The sequence below is a fragment of the Empidonax traillii genome, unplaced genomic scaffold (assembly GCF_003031625.1).
Source record: "Empidonax traillii isolate 1590-97213 ecotype Southwest subspecies unplaced genomic scaffold, ASM303162v1 scaffold186:size1492175, whole genome shotgun sequence".
In the NCBI taxonomy this organism is placed as follows: Eukaryota; Metazoa; Chordata; class Aves; order Passeriformes; family Tyrannidae; genus Empidonax; species Empidonax traillii.
This window is the reverse complement of record NW_020955379.1, coordinates 840,869-861,873: the sequence shown is the minus strand read 5'-3', so window position 1 is coordinate 861,873 and position 21,005 is coordinate 840,869. Positions and strand designations below refer to the sequence as shown.

General features: G+C 36.6%; 1 protein-coding gene across 11 annotated transcripts in view; it reads right to left on the bottom strand.

Annotated features, from left to right (window-relative positions):
- The window catches only part of DLGAP1 (DLG associated protein 1), a 416,188-nt gene that overhangs the window by 127,005 nt on the left and 268,178 nt on the right, over positions 1-21,005 (bottom strand). For all 11 annotated transcript variants that reach the window (XM_027886315.1, XM_027886316.1, XM_027886311.1 and 8 more), the window contains 2 exons: positions 16,422-17,447; positions 2,387-2,601 (listed from right to left, as the gene is read on the bottom strand). In XM_027886315.1, the coding sequence (XP_027742116.1) occupies positions 2,387-2,601; positions 16,422-17,375 (1,169 nt within the window). In that variant the 5' untranslated portion in view covers positions 17,376-17,447. The remainder of the gene's footprint in view (positions 1-2,386; positions 2,602-16,421; positions 17,448-21,005) is intronic.

Genomic DNA, 21,005 nt, shown 5'->3' with positions numbered 1-21,005 from the left:
CTAGAGTGGCTTTTGGCTTATTTCCACAAAGCTCTTATTCAGGTGCAAATTGAACTGAACTCAGTAAACCAAGGAAATGACTTGTTATTGCACATAACACAACTCCTTGATGACCGATGAGTGAGTTAGGGGTCCTAATTTAGTCTCTGTCCAAACAAAACTATCACAACTCTCAGAGTAATCAGAGTAGCCATGGGACGAGGAAGCAATGTCATGATCAAGGTGAAATCACATTACTAAAAAAGTATGAAGAAGTCTGCAAGGATCTATCTTAACGGAATACTTCAATTTCCAGAGCAAACACTCAGCTGTTTCTCATAACCCTCCCCTAGAAATTATCATATTCAGCAGAAATAAATAAAAGCAATGCATAATTATGTATTATACAAATTGTCTCTGAAAGTGAAAGCCTTCCCAGGAAGAGATATTGCTATAAAATATCAGCATAGATTAAAAGAAATCATTCTATTTCATTCTAATTTATGCCGAATAGTCATTGAAAAAGTTATTTCATGCTTTCTCCTCTTTTTTTGTTTTACTACCATTTAGCATTTCCTTCTTCTATCTTGTGATTTACATCCTACTTCTGCACAGCTCTCAAACTTACATGAATTTTACAGAGTGCAGCTTAAAATTAAAAAGATTCCTAAAAGCTTTTCCGAAAAGGAAGGGATTAAAAACCATGTGAAATTAAGTACTTGTACAAGCACTTTGCTGAATTACAGTGACTTCAAAGCTAAACACAAAAGCTTCTGCTGCCTGGTCCCTCTGATCCAACATCCTCTGTGGGTGAACAGTGACATGCAGAACTTTTTATTTTTCATACTTTTATATATTCTTTTGCAAATCTTTTATCTACAGAGAACAGAAATGACCAAAAGCAAATACATTCACTGTGATGCACTGCACTTCACAATATATTATGGAACTCTGGAACTCATGTTTCTAAAGATTCAAAAAGAATAAGCTCCATGCCTGATAGTGTGCCCGTGCATAAAGTATGGCTTGATGGAGTTTGTGGTGGTATGTAACATTTTTGTTCACCTTGCAGTGGTTGCAATTACTGGTCTCAGAGGAGGAGTTTTGGCTCAGAAAAGGATGTGGTAAAGTCTTCCGGATGATGAAAGGAATCACTGGATCCCTTGAGCAAGCGCCAGCTAGATTATGAAAATCCCTGCAGAAACTGAGGATGCTTTTGCCTTTGGACACTAATGGAAAGACAGAGCTGAAGCAATCGTTGGCTTCCCTTGAGACAAAATCAGGCAGGCTGCTATGGGGAGCTGCAGTAAGCACGCGTTTTTCTGCTGGCCTATTCATTATTGATGTCAAGAGTATGACATTCTTAACAAGGATCAAACACTTTTCTCTAAAATCTGTTTCTCAGATAAGGTCTCTGGGAAAAAATGGGGTAGAGGAGGACAAAGAAGGAGAGGAAATTAATAGGGGAAATGCAGAAGGACTTTTTTGACAATAATCATGGATACTAGAAGAGATACTTTTTATTTTTCCCCTATTTTAAAGCTACAGCCTTAGGCAAGTTATACTAAAATTAGGTTATTTTTGGTCCAGTGAACTATGATTCACTATTATAGCTAAGAATTTTGTAGAAGACAGATAGAAACAATTGTTGATTTTAAATCCACACTATTTTCTTGTATAGATAGAATTTATTTTCTTGCTTTAGGGGACCTCTCCATTTTAGAATAATTTAAAATAAAACACTAATACCAAAATTGACCATTTGTGCAATTTTCCTGAGAATTTGGGTGGCTTTTTTAAAAGGCTCAAATAAAAAAAACCCACATAGTGACATTTAAAAAACATAAACTCATGATTCTTTTTGACTGGAACTTTCATAAACAATTAAAAAAATGTCAGGTTTTGGTTCTCCACAAAAATACAGTGCAATTCTGAGCAGAAAACATGGATTTGCCTACTTCCAGGTAGTCTTTGTTTTTTTTTTATTAAGTGTCGGACAATCTCTTATGAGTTGCAAAGACTAGCTTAGGGCTAATTTCACATGTTGAGAATACATAAACACACAGTCATGCAAAGCTTTTGCAGGTCAAACTTATAATTCAGCAAAGTATTTAAAGAGCAGACCTCCTCTTTACATATCTAGATACTCACTTAACACTAACAGGTTAAAATACTTTGCAAATTCAAAGTGTAGGTCCCTTTTCAGAATAATAAGGAAATACATTCTCAAATTTACTCTTGTTCAACAACAAAAAAAAAAACAATACGCAAAATAAGCACGACCAAACAGACTTGTTCAAATATTTTCCTCAACCAGTAGCAAGAAATAAAGAAGAGAAACAAATAAGAACAGAAACTGTATGTCTTAATGGAGAGCTCTATATGTTGTAATAAAACATGGACTTACTTGAGGGTGGTGAGCTCTGTAAGGGATGGCTGGGTGGCCTTGAGATAGCTCTCTCTCCGTGCAGCAATCTTTGGAGATGGCTTCGGACTTGTGTCTGAGTCTCCACTGTCATCATCCCCCATGGCTTTGATGTAACTGCCACTACGCATTCGTCGGCAGGGGATCTCATCATCTTTTCCTCGTGGGGTGTATCCAGTCCATTCATCTTGAGGAACCTGAAGTGATGAACACAATTCTCTTTTTAGTATACTCTTCTCTGATGTTATTGCTTAGCAAGATTTGGCTGTGATAAGCCACAACAGAGCCATAACAAAAACTCTGAAGGCCCATTCTCTGTCGTATTTGACCATGTGTTGCTGTTGCAGTAGAGACTCACTTCTCCCTCTGCACAGTCACAAGCATGTCTGGAGTTCTTTGCTATTTTTGGTTACTTCACTGGGAAGTTTCTAGCAAATATGCTGACACAGAAGCCTCAATTAGGCCTAATACTGGGCTGGATAAATATGGGTTTTTTGGTATATTTTTAATTCAAAGCATCTATAAACCAGATCAGGCTGGTTTTGGTTCAGCTCAACATACTGAACATCTCTGGGGAGGCTCAAAAGCTGAAACATGAATTTCTACATTACAATCTTTTGTGATAGAGTGTGCATAGGAACACTCACCAGGATGACTTTGGTTCAAGATACATTTCAGATTAGTGAGGTTATGTACCAATCATCACAAAAGTAGGTTTGTAAGTGTGAAATTTTACTACAATTGCTTCTATAGCATAATTCGTGCCACTGAATACCTGACAGTTTGCAGGGATCCTCCTTTTAAATTATGTTAGTCTGAGTGTTTGAGTCATTCAACTCTTTATTCCCCCTTTTTACTTCTTCTTAATGATGTGCATTATTTCTCTTTATCTGAAGTCTGCGCTGTCCCTGTGCTGGAAATCTGGAACATGGGGAATGTGAGTTCATGAGATTTTGATACATAACAAAGGACAATGCAAGAGCAAGGTGCTCTTGCCCACCCACTGTCTCCCTTCCTCTGCTCCTGGGGCTTCTGACCATGTAAACCAACATCCTTCTTTTTCCTGTAACTACAGAAACAACATGCAGTGGAGCAGGGTTTTTGAAGTTATTTTGCAGAAACACCACTTTTTCTATTAAAGCTGAACCCTCAAAAGGGCTTTTTAGTAAACATAGATTGTGTTAGACTTGAATACAAGCAGTTGTGAATTTTTAGTTTGATGCTTCTCTGATGATTTTCAGTGAATCAAATCAAAAGCCAGCTATAGCTATAATGCTCAGAAAACCTTAGAAGCCACATTAAACAAGGAGTCACGAATTTGGGTTACTAAATTTATCTTGCAACTTACAAATACTAACACCTACCAGGATAATCAGTGCCTCTTTTCTATGAAAGTCTGTTCTTCATCCACACTGAACTTCGGCTGAGGATCTTGTGTATCCATTGCTTCCCAGCTTACAGCCAGGGCATACACACACCAGTTTGTTTAAAAAACCAAAACTGAAACACTGGAATGTTTGCTAACAGCTTAGCTGTTGAGTCCCACTGCAAACATAAGCTCAAGTCCAGAGGCTGTAAGACCTTTCAAATGTTACTGTTAATATACGTAACAATTTTTATGGCCTTTTATCAACCTACACTGCTATAAACTGCAAACCAGAAACCACTGTGATATATATAGAAACAAAGATTTTTAATGGTCCTAAGCCTTTATCAACTTATTACTAATTATAATTAATTTTACGAATTAAACTATTCACAAGCTACGCCTTTGCTTTGTTTCCTGACGATTTCAAACCCAAGACCTTGTCAACTTTCTTCCTCAATTGACTCTTCTTTCCCTGCTACTGACATAATGATTTAGGGCCTTCCTTGAACTACCAGGCACAAACACCCCTTTCCTCTTGTGCTCTATTCTCCCAGATCTCTCTTGGTCAAGTCTGGCCTTGAAACTCAATTGGAGCTTCAATATTCTCCCCAAAGCATTAAAGATTTAATTCAGGAAATCTACTTTAGTTTGCACCTTTATCAATATTTCTTCTTATGACTCAGTCTTCCTTCTCAGGACTTAGACCTCCTTCTCAACTGCTACATGTTTTATTTAACTAATTCTTTCTTTATGCCTTTTTAAAGTAAATTTCCATGTTGTCTTTAAATATCCTTTAGTTAATGGCTCTGGTAGCTCCACTTCTGAGAAATATTTAATTTCTTATCTTCTAGCAGCTTGCCGTGTTTGTTGCATACTGCTATTTTTTTTAGAAATATATTTTCCTGTGCTTCAAGAATATAAATTCCATAAGGCAGGAATATAGTTCAAATTCCAGTTTTCTTTTTGAATGATGGCATGCAGAATTCTACATCTATAGGAAGCTATTGAATAAATACACCTTAACAGTCTTAAAATATTTTTCTAGAAAAGGCCAAGACTGAGAGTACAGAATCCACTGGAGGAAAAGGATTGAATAAACAGCTCTGATATTCTTCCATGTCAAAAAACACAAAAAAGAAAAGAAAAAAAAAAAGAGGTAATATTTCAGTTCTATGACTTCTAAGTTTATGCCTAGCCACCAGATTTGGAAACCTGATGCCTTCCTGGTATGTATACCTTTTTAAGTCCAAATGAAGCTAGGACTTTGTAGTGGTTTTGATTGTGATTTTTGACATAGAAGAGTACGCAACATTTGACACTCCACCCACAGCCCCTTATGACAGACAGAGGATAACATTTTTTTCAAGTCTTATTCTTGCACTGTTTCTAGGCCTAGAACATCATCAAACAGTGAATATACAATCTGTATTCATACCACCTCTCACATACATTTTGGAATCTACAGCTTCTGCTTGTCAACTGTAAAGTCTTGCTTTTTCAAATCACTCATAAAAAATAGAAGTTAACACAAGTTTAGAAAAACCAAGCTCTGATGACATTTTGATGACATGCTCGAACTTCAGTCAGAAGTTTAAAACCTGTAACAGCATATTTCCAATCAGTTTTTAGGCAGATATTAGATATCGAAGTCAGAATATGTAGAGAATCTGTGAATTCTCAGAGGATATGCACTTTGATCTGTTTAATATTTTATTCATTATGCATTAATTGAAGATATTTGATTTTTCGCATTAAGATAAATTTGTGAATTGATCTTTAGTGCACTAAATAAAATATGTTAGTATAATGTTAAGTTTGGCGTCTTTAATGGAGAAAAAGTCATAGGAGTTAATGTTACAACGTTCATACAGCACCCTTAATTCAGTCAAGCTGAACACTTGCAGTTTTATTAAACAATAGATATACTGTTAAATTTAATGCTGTATTTTATAGGTGCATTAGAAGTGATGAGACATAGTTACTGTGGGCACACTTTTCTCTGGAATTATTGAGTTCTGTTATCAAAACCCCCACATATATGCACAATACCTTTTATGTCAAAGCTTCTCAAAATGATTTGGCTATGATAGGGCAGGTTTTGAATCCTGGTCGAAATGAATTTACCATGAAACTTCCTATTTACACACGCAAACACTATGATGAGGTTTGAATACCTTGTCCCACAACATATATGATGAGATCAGAAATTTCCAGTTTGAGCTCTGTTCATATCAGTGAAGTGAGTATTCACTGAAAAACAACACACTACCTTTTTAGTAGCTTTTCCATCTTTTAAAAACACTAGATGCAGAAAAAGAAAGCAGAGATATTCACATAGAGACCAGGGCAAAGCAATCTCAGTGAGTGCCACAAACCCACTGGCTTGGCTTGCATATTGAAAGTTGTCTGCACGTGCAAAACCAAAGGAAACGATACAAAAGTGACCCAAGTTCCAATTCTGTATTATGGGTTTAAGAGTAAAGTCTGCATGCCCTAAAGCAAAAGGATGGTTATGGTAACAAAAAGCATCCAGATTTAGAGAAAAGTCTAAAATACCAATTCAGATATGCTTCTAATTTCAGTTAACACACTGAGGAAGTCAGAGGGTTTGTACAATCTTGCCTGCCTAGACAAAGCTGCAGTAGAAGACTGTAATGGATATTTGATTAAAAAGCTATTTTAGTTAAATAGTTTGACCAGGTTTTTTTCTGCAGGTATTTAAGTCTATTTGTTTTTTAAAATTTTATTTTTAATCTCTTTTTTTTTTGTTTTTCTCTTTCTGTAGCATTTCAGTATATAAGAGAATATTAGTGGCAGAATTTTGGGTCCATCTCCCCTTTATTTTGTTTTTTATTTGGAGTAAGAGAAAACAGTAAGACATCATGTAATTGTTAAAGAGCATTTGCAGGGTAAAGAAACACTTTAGAAGTTTTGCTTTGGCTATTACCAGTTGTAATACATTTTGTGAAAGGGTCTCAGAGCACTGTCTGTGTATTATTTGAGAAGGACAAACAACCCTTAAAGCTCAGCATTTCTTTTCATTGTACCTATTTTACTGTTTAAAAAATACAGACAGATAAAATAATGTCAACTGCTATGCCTATAGTCAAATACCTCAAGCAATACCTACTAAAAGAAGTAACCTGGTTTTCAGAGTGCTTTCTTTGGTGCCTAAAAGTAATGGCTGTAACAGCTCATGCAGACAATGCAATTTACTGCCACAGTAAAGTATCATGAGAAAAAAGTAAAACCCTCCAAAATACAAAGCCCTCTCCAAAATAAAAACTATAAAATTAAAATAAATCAGATTACTTAATACATTCTGTTTCTACACACATGGTACTAAACATCCTGTAGGTGTTTTCTTCTGCTGACCCAGAAAAAATGCTGGGAGAAGTGTCTCTTTGAACCTCTATCTCTTTTTTTTTTCAGTCAGGAAGTCTGCACAAATTTTCCCACAGGCTCTTACTTTGTTTGAATGTCCAAAATTATGTCTTGCAAGGTCATGAATTACACTGCACACAAGTGCATATGCACGGTATCTACTGCCTTAGAGGATTAATGAGATTAAGATTGACATACTTGAGATAAAGCTGTTTCATGCTTTTAAGAAAATCATATTATCCAATTACCTTAGCAATAACATTTTTCCAGTATCAGAATATCAAGCAGGAATATAATTTGCATGATTGTTTTTACTCTCATGAAAAAGGGGGAAGAGCTAAACTGAGATCTAACAACGAACATGATTGTTTTATTTAAATAGAACTACTATTATTCACGGTATCAAAGTAATACAGAACCTGGAAACATTTCATTCTGCAAATGATCTTCAGGCTCATGTACAATTCTTTCTTTACAAGCCTAAAAGTGAAGAATGCACTTCACTTATACAAAAAGCATAGTGAAACAGAACATCATTATTATTTGAAAATATTTAGAAAATATTCAACAAAGGCCTCTCAGCAATGCAGCTGGCTGAAACTTAAGAATTCAGCATACCCCTAGAAATAAATTGTTACATTTATGAAAGCTAAGTCTGACAATAGTTTCTTTTGGTTAAGTGGCTGATGTAACATTATTTTGTAAACAGAACATGCTATAAAGATGAAGTACTGCTACTAGCCAACATCTTACCTGGCTTCAGCATCACTTTAACTAAATTTATGTTACTCTGGAAGTGTTCACACTTTGTCATTAGCCAGGGTGGACTGACTAGTCATTTCCTTTAATGCATTTTTTGATCTAAAGGAATTGGATTTTTCTAATAGGTAGTCTAGGTCCCCAAATAAAGAAACCAAGCAAACAGGTATAATGGTTCCCCTGTTTTCAAACATTAATTTCAAAAGCTCACACATAGTGATATGTGAAATAAGACCAGAATATAATGACAAAGGTAAAGAAAACAGTTTTTATTCAATTTCTAAACAATAAAATTAGAATATTTAATTTCCTTTTTTTCCCCCAAATAGTTATTAACTTACCTTACTAGATGAAATAGCAAACAGACTGTCTCTATAGCAAATTAAGTTCATTATTGATCTCTAGTTTGATTTGCTTTATTCCAGCTGAAATCATTAAAGCTTCTCCCCATGCTTTGCCAAAGCAATGTGGATGACTGTAGAAGTAAACAAAAGGACTGGAAGGAGTGGCTAGCGATTGCTCACAGCAGTAGTCTTGTAACTTTAGCTTTCTATTAGTATGCAAATACTTAATGAAATGAAATCATGTAACTGAAGAACAATGCTTAATGACTGCTCAGTGTAGATTTTTCAAACCCATGAAATTTGGTCTTAGTCATTATTATGCCTCTTCTGCACGTTGTAAAGGAAGTTTCAATTGCCATCTTCCACTTACTCAGCCTATTCCTAGCACTTATGAATCTTGAATTAATCAGACCAATAAGTATGAGTAGCAATTCTTTCTATCAATGTGCAAATGTTAAGAATCACTGAAGTATGCAAAAAAAGGAAGCCTTAGAAAGCAGAAAGAACAATATATGTTTAATAAGCCTCAAGTGTTTTCATAAAGGCAGATAGGAGGGCTGCCACTCTTTAGGACAAACTTAATATGCTCAGTATCTGCAGCAGCTCTTGCTTCAGCTTGTACTATTTGAGCAATCATGTTCTACTATAAATTAATTTAATTTAGCTGACTTATCTCTACATTTTTTACAAGAAGAGAGTTAACAGCCAGAACAAAGAGCCTGTCCAAGACGGAGCATTATTTCCACAATCCTCTGCCCAACCCTTGCATCAAACCTGAATAAACAGGATGAAGAACTGCAATCCTCCTTCATACAACAGTAGTTTGGGAATTCTTCTAAACCAGTATGAATCCTCATAGAGTCAGTCAATAGACAAAATTCTTCAAGCATCACTCCAGTTTATAATGTTCATTCATCCAAAGGTGTCTTACCCACTGGCTTGTCAATCTGATTTACATTCAGTTTTACACAGAGGAATGTGTCTTACATGAAACTACCATGTCTTGATTCCAGATAAATTTTCTCCTCCTTCTTTATGCGTAAAAATCCAAGCAACCAACCCTGAAAAGGACCATGCCAATACAATGATTCCAGCCAAGTGCCTTACATATTCTGCAGAAAGGAAGGCAAACAGCAACTACCATGTCCATTGGCTGAGGGAAACATAACTGCAGGTCACAGAAGAGAACTCTCGGCTGGGACCTCAAACTAAATTGCTTCAGTGATACTCATGTATGATATTGTCTCAGTGACAGAGGGCAGACATTCATTCTCATCTTTCACAGTACCCTTGAAGCATTCTATGCCATTGTTAATAATGACATATGGCTTCTTGCCCAATTAGGGACAACAAGATGACTGTTAACATGAATACCAGTCCTTGAAAGGACACTTTCAATAACTAGCAATGGAGAAATGTTTTCTCATTTCTTCTATATATCTTCTTTTGTGGTGAATCACTTCAACACCTGCATACAGTGACTGGTTGGCATCAAAAGCAATCCTGTTAGATGAGATGTCATTTTCTCTCTCTTTCACTACACACCGCCACAAGCCCACTATCAAGCAGACAGCAGGAAACTGGCTAGTGGGTGGAGAACATGCAGCTGAATCTGAATCCTTAGAAGAAAACACATGTGGCGGAGAGAGCATTTTGAGAAACAGCGCTTATGCTGCTTCTTTTGGCTGACTGTAACTGGGTAGTCTCTGGTGCTTTGCTAATGTGCTCTCACAGGCAGCTGCTGTAAGTAATGCAGTTAAGATGCCATCTCCAGCTGGCTATTAGCTTGTCACATTTTAGTGGCCAGTGGACAGACTTCACTGAAACCTCCACAACCCTTTGTTTGGATTACAGCAATGCAATATACCTGCATAAAAAGATTTCATTTGGCTGTAAGGAAACTTTCCTGGTTTCAGAGCACCACACTGTGTCTTTGCAGTGACTCTAAACAGTCACCTCTCTTCCATGGTAGCGTGTCCTTTGATATCTAATCAAGGTGCTTGTTTTGACTCTCATCTGCTGGGAACTGAATTGCTATAGACCAGGAAACCTCAAATATTTCCTAAAAGCTGGTTAGCAAGCTGGGGTTATGCCTGTAAAACAAAATTAGACACAAACTTATTTGCATAAAAGTCTCCTGGACAGAATTCAGAGACTGTCTTTGGAAGCCCTGGCCCATCAGAACTGTCACAGTGCCTCATCCATCCGCATGACACATTGCTTAGCCTTTGGTGAGAGAAAAACATATCTATCAGCAATCTAAAGAAGACAGTCCATTGCACAATTTCAGGATAAGAGGATGAAAGGACAAGGAATATACAACAGATTGATGTTCTTAATTCACTAGTGACAGGAGCTCACCTGTGCAACAAGCACAGCCCAAGAGTATTTGTAAGGCAAAATAGAAACTGTGGCCAGCTGACTCAGCTCAAAGCACTCTTCTGCACTGTAGTGTTTCCTCACTCCAGAGCTGTACTATAAATTCCATTCTTGAAACAAACAAACAAACAATACAGTAATTGGATGAAGGGAAATACTCCTTATGACTTTGCATGGACTGAGGAAAATATATCACTGGTAAACATTTTTTTTCCCCATCTAGTTTGCATGTTTCCACAATAAAAACTCAGACGCAGGTCGAAATGCTGTTTGTTTTTTGTTTTTTTAAACAGTGAAATTACTGAAAATGTTAAGATTAGAACTCTCCAAGCATTTCAGGCTAGAAGGAAGTCAGATCCAGGACTGAAACAAATCTTATCCATGAAGGAACTGAAATAGATACCAAATGCCAGCTGTTACATGCAGCCATCATTTTAATAAAGATTTCTCACATAACAGTGTATGTAATGTAGTGTCATCCAAGTATGTTGCTAACTCCTATATAAGTTATGCTAGCAATAGGATCCAGCTGCCAGAATTAAGTTCCTTAATGGACGTGCTATTAGAATGTAAGGATGCTAACAGAATGAACCGACAGTTGTTCAAGTTGATGTAGAAAAAATAAGATCAGTGCCAGTTTATTCAGTATTAAGAAGTTACAGGTTGGCAATAAAACTAAAGGACAGAAAATTATCACTTAAAGGAACATGGGCAGATAAAACTCCAGCTAAATGTGAAGTACTCGCTGTAGAATAGCTCTCTCTGTACTTAGGCAGCCTCCATCATTGAATTACTCAAGACACCAAAGGTCAGTACAGGTTTTAATTAAATGAATAAGAACATAATAGTTGTTCATGGTAAAATATGTGGCAAGATCACTCTTACCAACACAGCTGACAATTTTTTTTTTTTTAGCTAAAATAAAGGACTGTAAAGATAAGGAAGACAATTATACTGAAATACTCTCCTACTTTTTTGTCTCAGTATAGCACTGACATCTGGGTGAGTTTGCAGGTAGGCTAAATAACCAAGATATACATTCAAAGGAATCACCTGTTAGTAATATACTTTTTTGTAAATAAGTTATTTTATACTATCTTTATATTTTCCACAAATTCCATAACTGTATTCATTATTCCTATTACTCATGTCACTATTTTAAAACTGAAATAAATTAGTTTTCTGTGAATATTTTTCAGTTTTAATGTTCCTAGATACTAGATGATTTAAAAATCATGAATATTTAAGAATTTCCAAATGTTTTCATGATTATTCTATTACCTGGAAGCTGACATAGAATACATTAAAACACTTGACACTTTATTTCACAATTGTCCAAATCATTTCCCTAGATTTATCAAGAAGTACATTTCATATGAGCTCAATAAAAAACCATGACACTTATACCGCATATACTTTGTTGTTCTGACTGGAAAATTGAAGGAGAAATAACATATGCACTAATTTTCAATTTGTAATGGAATGTGGAGAAAGAAAGGCAAGTCTTGAGATAAAAAATAGAAGATTTGTATTAATGGATGTTAATACAACTTTCATATATATATATATACTCGAAGATTAATTTGAACATGGTAGTTGCATCTGAAATGCAAACACCATAAATGAGGAAAACATAGACATAAACTGAAAATGCAGATTAGGCTGATATAGATAAGCCCAGTGTAACAGATCTAACATAAATTGTTGTGGAATAAGGATAAACACCTTGTAATTTAACATCCCATGTTAAAAAATCATAATGCACTTACTGTTCATTATTAGCACCCTGAACCTAGGATCTGTTTGGCCAGAAAAAGGCTGGAACTGGGATTGAGCAGTATCTCCTAAGAAACTATGGAAGTGCCTTGTCCTGAGACTGGAAAACAAGTCACTTAGATTATGAGTTTCTTAGCACTACACATGATATAACAATGCCCATTACAGGCAACGTTCACACAGGAAACTGAGCGCAGTATGAACCAGAACCCTTTGCCACCAGAAAATTCTGACTACACCCAGAAACTTGGCTTACATTTTTTTTATAATATTTCTCACTGTATCTCACCAAATGGCAAGAAATGCAAATGTGGAACTCGAATGGCTGCACTGCTGTACCCACCCACTGCACTCCAGTTTTGAGAATTAAAATTTCCATCCTCAGCCCCAAGTGTCTGACACAACCAACTTCAATCTCATTAGCTGTAACCAAAGTAAAACTTATGACTGACCCATGTAAGAAGAAAAGAGGATTAATATAAAAAATGTCATCCTTTATATTTTTCTCAGTCTCTTAACAAATGGACCAAGGACAATGGGAACAGCAATTACAGGGAACATTGAATGGCAAAACTGTAATCAGAGACAAACTCTGCAGTGTATTTGATACTCTATTAGCTCCAAAAATCATGAATTCATAGAAAACAAGAGTGTCAAAAATATCCCACTGTATTTAGACCCTATTGTTCACAGAAAAAGACTGCTGCTTACATTTCGTCTTTATAGCTTTGCCTCATTTCATTTTTTCCAGAGGAGAAGCTGGCGGAGAAATAGAGGCTGTCCACTGCTTTATAATTTTTTCTTTCAAGGGAGGGAAACCATTTTGAAGAAGAATTTTGATAAAACATGAACACTTCCTTCTCACCTTCCCTCACTTTAGTCCAACCATAAACCTGGATCAAACAGAAGCACTTTCCTGAAGTAAGAATTGGCTCAAAAAAAGGACATTATCTTTCTACAATCCAGCTCATCACTCTTCAAAGAAGAAATAAAAGATAAAAATGCAATTCTGTTCCCAAAATGCAGGTAAGAGGAAAATATTTGCTTGGCAGTCTTTAGACTACTCTGCAATAATATCTCTTTCTGAAGATGCACAGTGTTGACCCAAGCCTCCACTAAACCTTCAAGGATGAACTTTGTGCCTCAGCACCAGGGCTGGAAGTGGAGCCTACTGGGGTGAAGAAAGACAGTGCAATGCAGGAAGACTCTGCACTCGATCCAAATTCCAAATTATGAGAAATAAGCCCATCTGCAATACGAACTACTGCCAACTCCTTCCACAGAACAGTTATGTGGAAAATATCACAGCAACTGAGATAATTGTTTGTTATTTCCATCTATTTACACTGAAAATTCATGCAGATACTTTTATGGTAAAAGCTCTTACAAGCAAATGTGAAGTCAATGTCACCTGTGATCTCTAATGTACTCATCTATCAAGATAAAGAAAATTATCCTGAGTACTCTGAATTGAATTCAGATACTGTCACAAGATGAGCTTGCATAAACAAATAGTTGCCTCTTTGATGGATCAGTTTATGTCCTGAGAGTTTATGTCCTGGACCACAGACAACAACTCAAATTACAAATAACTTGATAAAAGTATCTATTTAACATTTAATGGGTTAAATAAAGCAACAAAGAAGCATCATAATAATGAAATTAGATTCTGACTTGTCCAGTGTTGTATTGAATTTGCACCTTTCTTCTTACTTTGGGTATTTCTAATTGTTTTAACATAGGACACCAGCCTTTAGGTACAATCATGAGAAGGTCATCAGGAAAACAACAGATGTACAGAATAATTCTACAACCCACTAACAGAGTAGTACTTTGCTGCTGTTAATATACATTTATATTGCAGGACAGCCAAAAGGCCTCAATTAGGTCCTGTGCCCCATTGTGGAAATACAAAAGGGAACAAAGTCCAAGCCCCAAAGGGCTTGTAGTGTAAAAAGTTAAGTGATACAGTGAAGAGAAAAGCAATGGGATGCATTCAAAATAGACTGACTCTTTTAATACCTATATGCATTTTTCATCCTTTCAAGCTGCCAAGAATGAAGAAAAATCCTGACCTGGTTCCTCAAATCTACTGTACTGTTTGAATATTACTTCCAGTGTTAACTGATGCTTGGTTAAGATTTTCCTTTAAAAAACCCCAGCAGTTTCAAACCTGTTATATTTCCCTTGCTTTTATAATGACATGCAATTAAAAAAAAAAAGAAGCAAAATTAAGTGAAAACCAAAATGAAACTACCGGTAAGGATGGGAAACACAGTGAGAATTTAGTTATTCAAAGTGAGAATTTAGTTATTCTTGCCCTTGACAATTGTTGGACATATTTTCATACAGACATAGATAATGTCCTCTAATTCCACTTCAGGAGCCTATTCCTGTCAGTTAAATATTATCTAAAGGTCCCTATGGATGTGTTCATTTAAAGCTGATGCTGGCACAGTTTTTCACTCTTTTCTAGCCATCTGGTCACATACTGAATTGTCAGCTATTTTATCTGAACCCAAGAGGAAGACTAAAGGAGTAAACAAAAACATCAACAAAAGAAATCTCGGGGTCCAAAGTAACCACAACAATCAAACCTAAAGTTATGATTTCTTCTCACCCACAAAATTCAGATACAAGAGACTTATTAAAAAGAAACCCCAAAGCTCAAAAGGCTGCAACTTGAGGCTATTTTGAAACCCCTCTCCCTCCGCAGTCCATACACAGAGCTGTAAACACACTCTGAGCATTTGTATTGCCTCCTCTCCCCCCACCCCACCCTCCTAACAATTAATAGAAAATATACATCTCCATTTAAAAATTAGAATCCCAGAGGCTGGCTATCAAAATTATTTTGCATGCCACTCCATAAAACCTTTTAATATAAATTTTTAAATGCGGATGCCTCAGTCCTACGCTTTCTCTGCATACTGACTTAAACAACAGAATGTGGAAGCTGACTGTCTCATTCAAGCACCCATATGAGAGATCTCGCTACAGTTTCTATACAGATAGACAAGAGTCCCACTACATTAAAATGAAACCAAATCATCTTAGCAAACCTCTTTTTTCCTCATGGTCTTCTCTCTTCTCTGCGCGACGTTGTTCCATCTTACACACACACTTAGATGTGCCATAAGTGCTTCGTTTAAAGTGCATAAAAGCTATCCACAGCTCTCCTAAGAACGAAACAGTTTTAATATTTTCTGATCCATGTTCCTGCCACAAACATTCACCGGCAGTGTGATAGCTCCAAGAGGAGACATCTGATTCTTGACATTTAAAGATACAATACTGGTGAAAAATAGTGACGCTGTATTAACTGCAAACAGCTTGTGAGGGAGTAGGTGATGTACTCCTAAAGTGTATAATCAGAACAAGCAATAATTTCAACCTTTTGATTTTTTATTTTTGACTCAAAGCCATGAAAAAGAGGAATAGCCCAATAAACAAATCTGGACACGATACAATAACTGTTTTAAGAGAATTTATATTCTATGTCTAAAAGAAAAGTATGCTGTTTTCCTGCTGGAGAAAGTACTCAGGTACCCTCAAGTTTCTCAAAAGGGTCTCAAAAGGTTTCACAAAAAAATGAGCAGTAAATGAAGGCAAATCTTGAAATTACAGAAATCAAAGAATTTGTATCCTGGTAACATTCAGTTAATTGACATTGTAATGCTAAATGCAAGCACTACAACATCAAATTCCCTATACCCCTACTGTGACAGCCTTATTAATTCAAAAAATACACAGAAAGGTCTTATTTTTCTCACATGAAAAAAAAAGTAATCCTGTTCTTACATGAACTGTATGAAGTACTAAATGCTGGCAAAAAAAAAAAAAAAAGAAAAAAGTTAATTTATTTTTCATTTCAGCAGCAATACCCCTTGTTTGGTGATCAGTGACTTCTGGGGCAAGTTGAGACATCAGAGCAAACCTCCATTCCCCACAAACACCTGAAACAAGGCAGAGCACAGATAACAGCAATCAGTTCTCCACACTGTACCTGGAGGTACTGACATGACCGTTCCTGCTGACACGTCTCTGCCTTCACCACTGTCTGGTCCATGTTAACTGACGCTTTCTGGTAAACTTCACGGGCTCTGCTCACGGTTAATGTAGAGGACCAAGAGCTTTTCTTCATTAACTGGGAGTCCAAATTCACAGGCAGGTTTGCACAGGTAGAGCATTTGACATCATTATTGCTTCTGGAGGACTTCACAGTATGTTCGCTAATAGTGTTATAGGCTTCCATAAAGTACTGGGAAGAAGAACGGTCAGGGCATCTTCCCATGGTCATGACCCCACTGGGACCATGATAAATGCAAACATCATTGTCCAAGTTGTCATCTGAACTCCACCATCCTGATGCATTGGATCTGGGCTTACCTTCTGAACGCCTTTCTTTACTCTTGCTGCGCTTCCCATACCTCATCGTCTGTGACTCCTCTGGGCTTGCTTTTCCCCCATTGACACTCCCCTTGGATGGTCCCTCCAGTGAATGGGACTTGGTAAAGAGCTTTTGGACAGAATGAACCAGATGCCGGATCCTCCCTGGGCTGTCACTGCGGTGCTCCATGGCAGTTCGCTTGTACTGCAGAGTGTGGTAGCCATCCCGATTCAGAGGCAGCTGCCGCTCAAACTGGTCCAAAAGGTTGGCAGGAATGCGATTGGTCTTGTTGGCAGTTCCATGGGGAACCAGAGCACACTCGTCCTTGAGTTCATGGTGGGAACTGTAATGCCTCCTGGGAAATGTGCTGCTGGCAATCTGATCATTGTAGGGCACCATGCACTCGGCCTGAAAAGAGTTCCTTTGAGTGTAGTAAGGGTGGTCTGCAGGATGGGGGTCCACTGGGTTTAACAAATATGGCTTCCTGTCCTGGTGGTGTGTCAGACTGTCACATGGAGAGTCACAGGCAACCCCATGATGATGACTACGGCTGCTAGACAATCCCTTCATCGTTGATGGAAAGCGAGTCCCAAAGTCATCTAATATGTATGGCTGTGCAACAGGCAGATGTCAGAGAAAGGCCTAAAAGAATGAAATACAACAGAGGCCATAAGATATACAAGCTAAGAGAATAAACAACATGTGCATGTTTAGCATTCTTTGTTTTTTAATTGTAAAAATAATTGGACTAGACATTTTCTGATTCTTTTTATCACCTAATCTTTCCCATCTCCAACACAGTGACAGGGATACCAAAACAGTACACAAGAAAAATTATCTTGTTCTATTAGCTGGAAAACAGATGCAAGAAAATTTTCCTGACATGAAGAGTAGGGTAAGTATCATCACTTGTACTCTAAAACCTCAGTCCTGAAAACATTCAAGGAGAGGGGACTTCTAGGATGCCTTAACTGCTCATCTGCATGTTTTCAGGGCCAAATGGATGCATTAAAAAATATCATGTCCTTAATGGAACACTTTCTGGACTTCTTTAGGTCACGCACAAAGCATGGTGAAATTAACGGGAAATATTTCTCTGACTTAAGTGCAAATTTTTCAGGGTTTAAGTGCAGTTTTACTCAATGTGCATATTGTCTGCCCAGACTGTAAGTATTTCAAGACAATATTAACATGTTATTTCTGTAAGTTATTTTCAAGTTAAGAATAAAATAACAATACATTACACTAACTGTCAAACTGAAGCCAAACCAACTATTTAATAATCTATATATTTGGAGGGTTTTATTTAATATTTGCTGCTTCCTATTCACAAAAAAAAAAAAAAGAAAAAAAAAGGAAAAAATCATCTTTTTCTGCTAATGCATGACTTGGTTTAATTCTCCATAGATTTTCAATGTACCAAGCAGAGTTCAGATATCCCTACCCACTTTTACCATTAGAGGAACTGATATAGCCACAACTTCCACATGGCAATAACAGTGTAAGAGATTTCAACACTTAATTCTTGATTGTAGTTATTTGTTGCTGAAGTGACTCAAAATGCTATAGAATATTGATTACCAGTTGAAAATGGAAATCTTCATCCCAAGTGATATAATAACCACTCTGAGGCCAGATGCCCTTATTTCAGCCCTCAACACTAGCAAAAGTCTGTATGCAACTGCTACTTCAACCTCTGAGCTACTAACATGTAAATTATGGGGTTTCAGATGTCACAAAACAGTCTCGAGGTGCCGTCTCAGCTCCCGATGGGCAAAAAACTTAAAAGAGTTCTCTGCCCTAAGAGGATGCCCTCTTATGAGGGCAGTGGCAGTCACTCAACTACTTTATTCCTTTCCGGCACTCCTGATCATATAATACTTTTGGAAATGTAACTCTTGAGATCTCTCCTGGGGCACCAATAAAACATGCATTGCAAACAGGTTTCCACTATGTTCCTCCAGTGTTCTCTCTGCTAAAGTTCATGTTTTAACAGGTTGTAGACATTGTACCTACTGACAAATTGGTAACAATGAAGTTTTTTAAAACAGCATTTAGTTAATGTCAGTCTGAAAAAGCATGCTCTGCATTTCATCAGAACATATTTTATATTTTCTTCTGAATCTGTAGTGAGCCAAAGGGGATTTTTTTCAATATGCTTCAAAGCTAATCTGGACATCCTGCATTTCGTTCCCCCTCACTGGATCCCTGCAATGTAGAAAATGTTCCTTCTCAAGAGACCTTGAATTCCAAAACAATAGTTTTCAAAATACCACAAAAGGCTCTTGAAATATTCCAGTTGGATAAGGTAACTGGTTTACCTTAAGAGGAGAAGGGCTAAAGGCACCTTTGAAAGCACAAAAATAATATATTCAGAGAACTGGACTTGTCAATTATACTGTAGTGACAATACTACTTCTGAAGAGCATTTTACATTCTTACCAACGGCTTTAAAGATGTGATCTATTAGATGGTAATCAAGAAACATCCAAAGGGATGTAGTAGTAGATTCATTACTCAGGTAATTGAAAATATGACTTGAACAAAAATATGCCATCATGAAGAATACTTCTAAAGGATACAGAGACCAAACCAAAATATTCCAGTCTCTGGTATCTCTGAATATCTTTCACACATCAAGGCTTATGAAAACAAAGCTTCAGCCTGTAATTTTTATTTAAACCCATTTACAATCATTCAACTGCCCTTAAGGTGATTGATAAGTTCTCTTAAAGCAATAGACTAGTGTGCTATATAAGATAAAAATATTAGAACGTTTCCTTAAATAGTTCAATAAACTGGGACATGCCCAAATGCAATGATTTATTTTCTTTTTTTCATTATCTGAATGGTTATGAAATTTTCATTTTTGTGCACTGTGGAAAAAGATTATATGTAAACAAAGAACCAAAAGGACTGATAATTTATAGCATTGTGAAGTCAAGGTAGGCATAGGGGATGTCATGGAATTATTTAGAATATGTAGTCTTAATAGAGCAATATGGCTGGGATGAGGAAACACTTGATCTGCTGGGACAGAATATTGTGGAACATCTTGAAGCTAAAGATGAGTTTAAAAGATATAACTATGGTCTGACCAATGGGAACAGCCATGTTACCAGCTGTGTTTTGGATAGACTGGCAATATGGATGCTAAGGAGGATGTGCAAGAAGTGGTAAAAAGTGAAAAAGTGACATTTGTCTGCATAGAGAGACAGCGACAGGCTTTCAAAAAATTGTGGAGGAAGCTTGGCTAAGCACTGCTATATAAGTTTGGATGGCAAGTAGGATCGAAATGTTTAGGAGAAAAGACACATATAGTTCTACACCTATTTTGAGTCTGAGCTGTCAATGAATCTTCCATGAGGAAGTACCAGAGAAAAAAGCAGAAGATAGATAGGATGATCTGCCCAAAAGGAATCAGATGAACAGATACAGAGAATAACAGAGAAAATATGCTTGTGAAAGCAAAAGATCCTAGGGTTATGAAAAGGTAGATTTAAAAGAGGAAGAAGAAAAGAAGAAACAAAAAAAGAAAGACCACAGAGGAATAGAAGAACCAAATCAAAACCAAAAGAGAGCAAGCAATCTGTGTAACAAAAAGAAGTGATGGTAAAGGTTCTAAAACATGGGAGAAATTGCAATTCAGAGTAAAACCTCTTCATTCCCAACTCCTAGATTGCTGGATAGACTAAAAGATTTTTTTTTCCCTGCTGTTACAGCACTAAAACCAGCAATTTTATCATGTCAATTGTGATTCAAAAACATGAGTATTTACTAGAATATAGCTTCATTTTACCTTGACTGTATTACTGCTATGAATTAGGGAAAAAAACCCCAAACAATCATGTACCATAGTGTACCTTCCAGGAGGGAAAGAGTAAGTATAGTATGCTCAACACTGAAGAAAGGAGTGTTACTTTTCTTAAATATTTAGTGGACAATTCTTCTGCACAAAAGTCCCATCCTACAGTCTCTGATTGCATAAGTATTTTCCAAAGAATATGCATAATTTTCCATAATTGTGTGGTTGAACCTATACATCGATGTTTAGTGACATTAACAGCTGGAGACAGGGCTATCTGATCATGCCATGAATAGCTGAGAGGAAGCTGATTAAGACTTTTTTTGTAGGGTTATTTTATGGCCGAAATAAGAACATTTAATTACTCATGAAATAAAGTAAGACAATTGATGAAC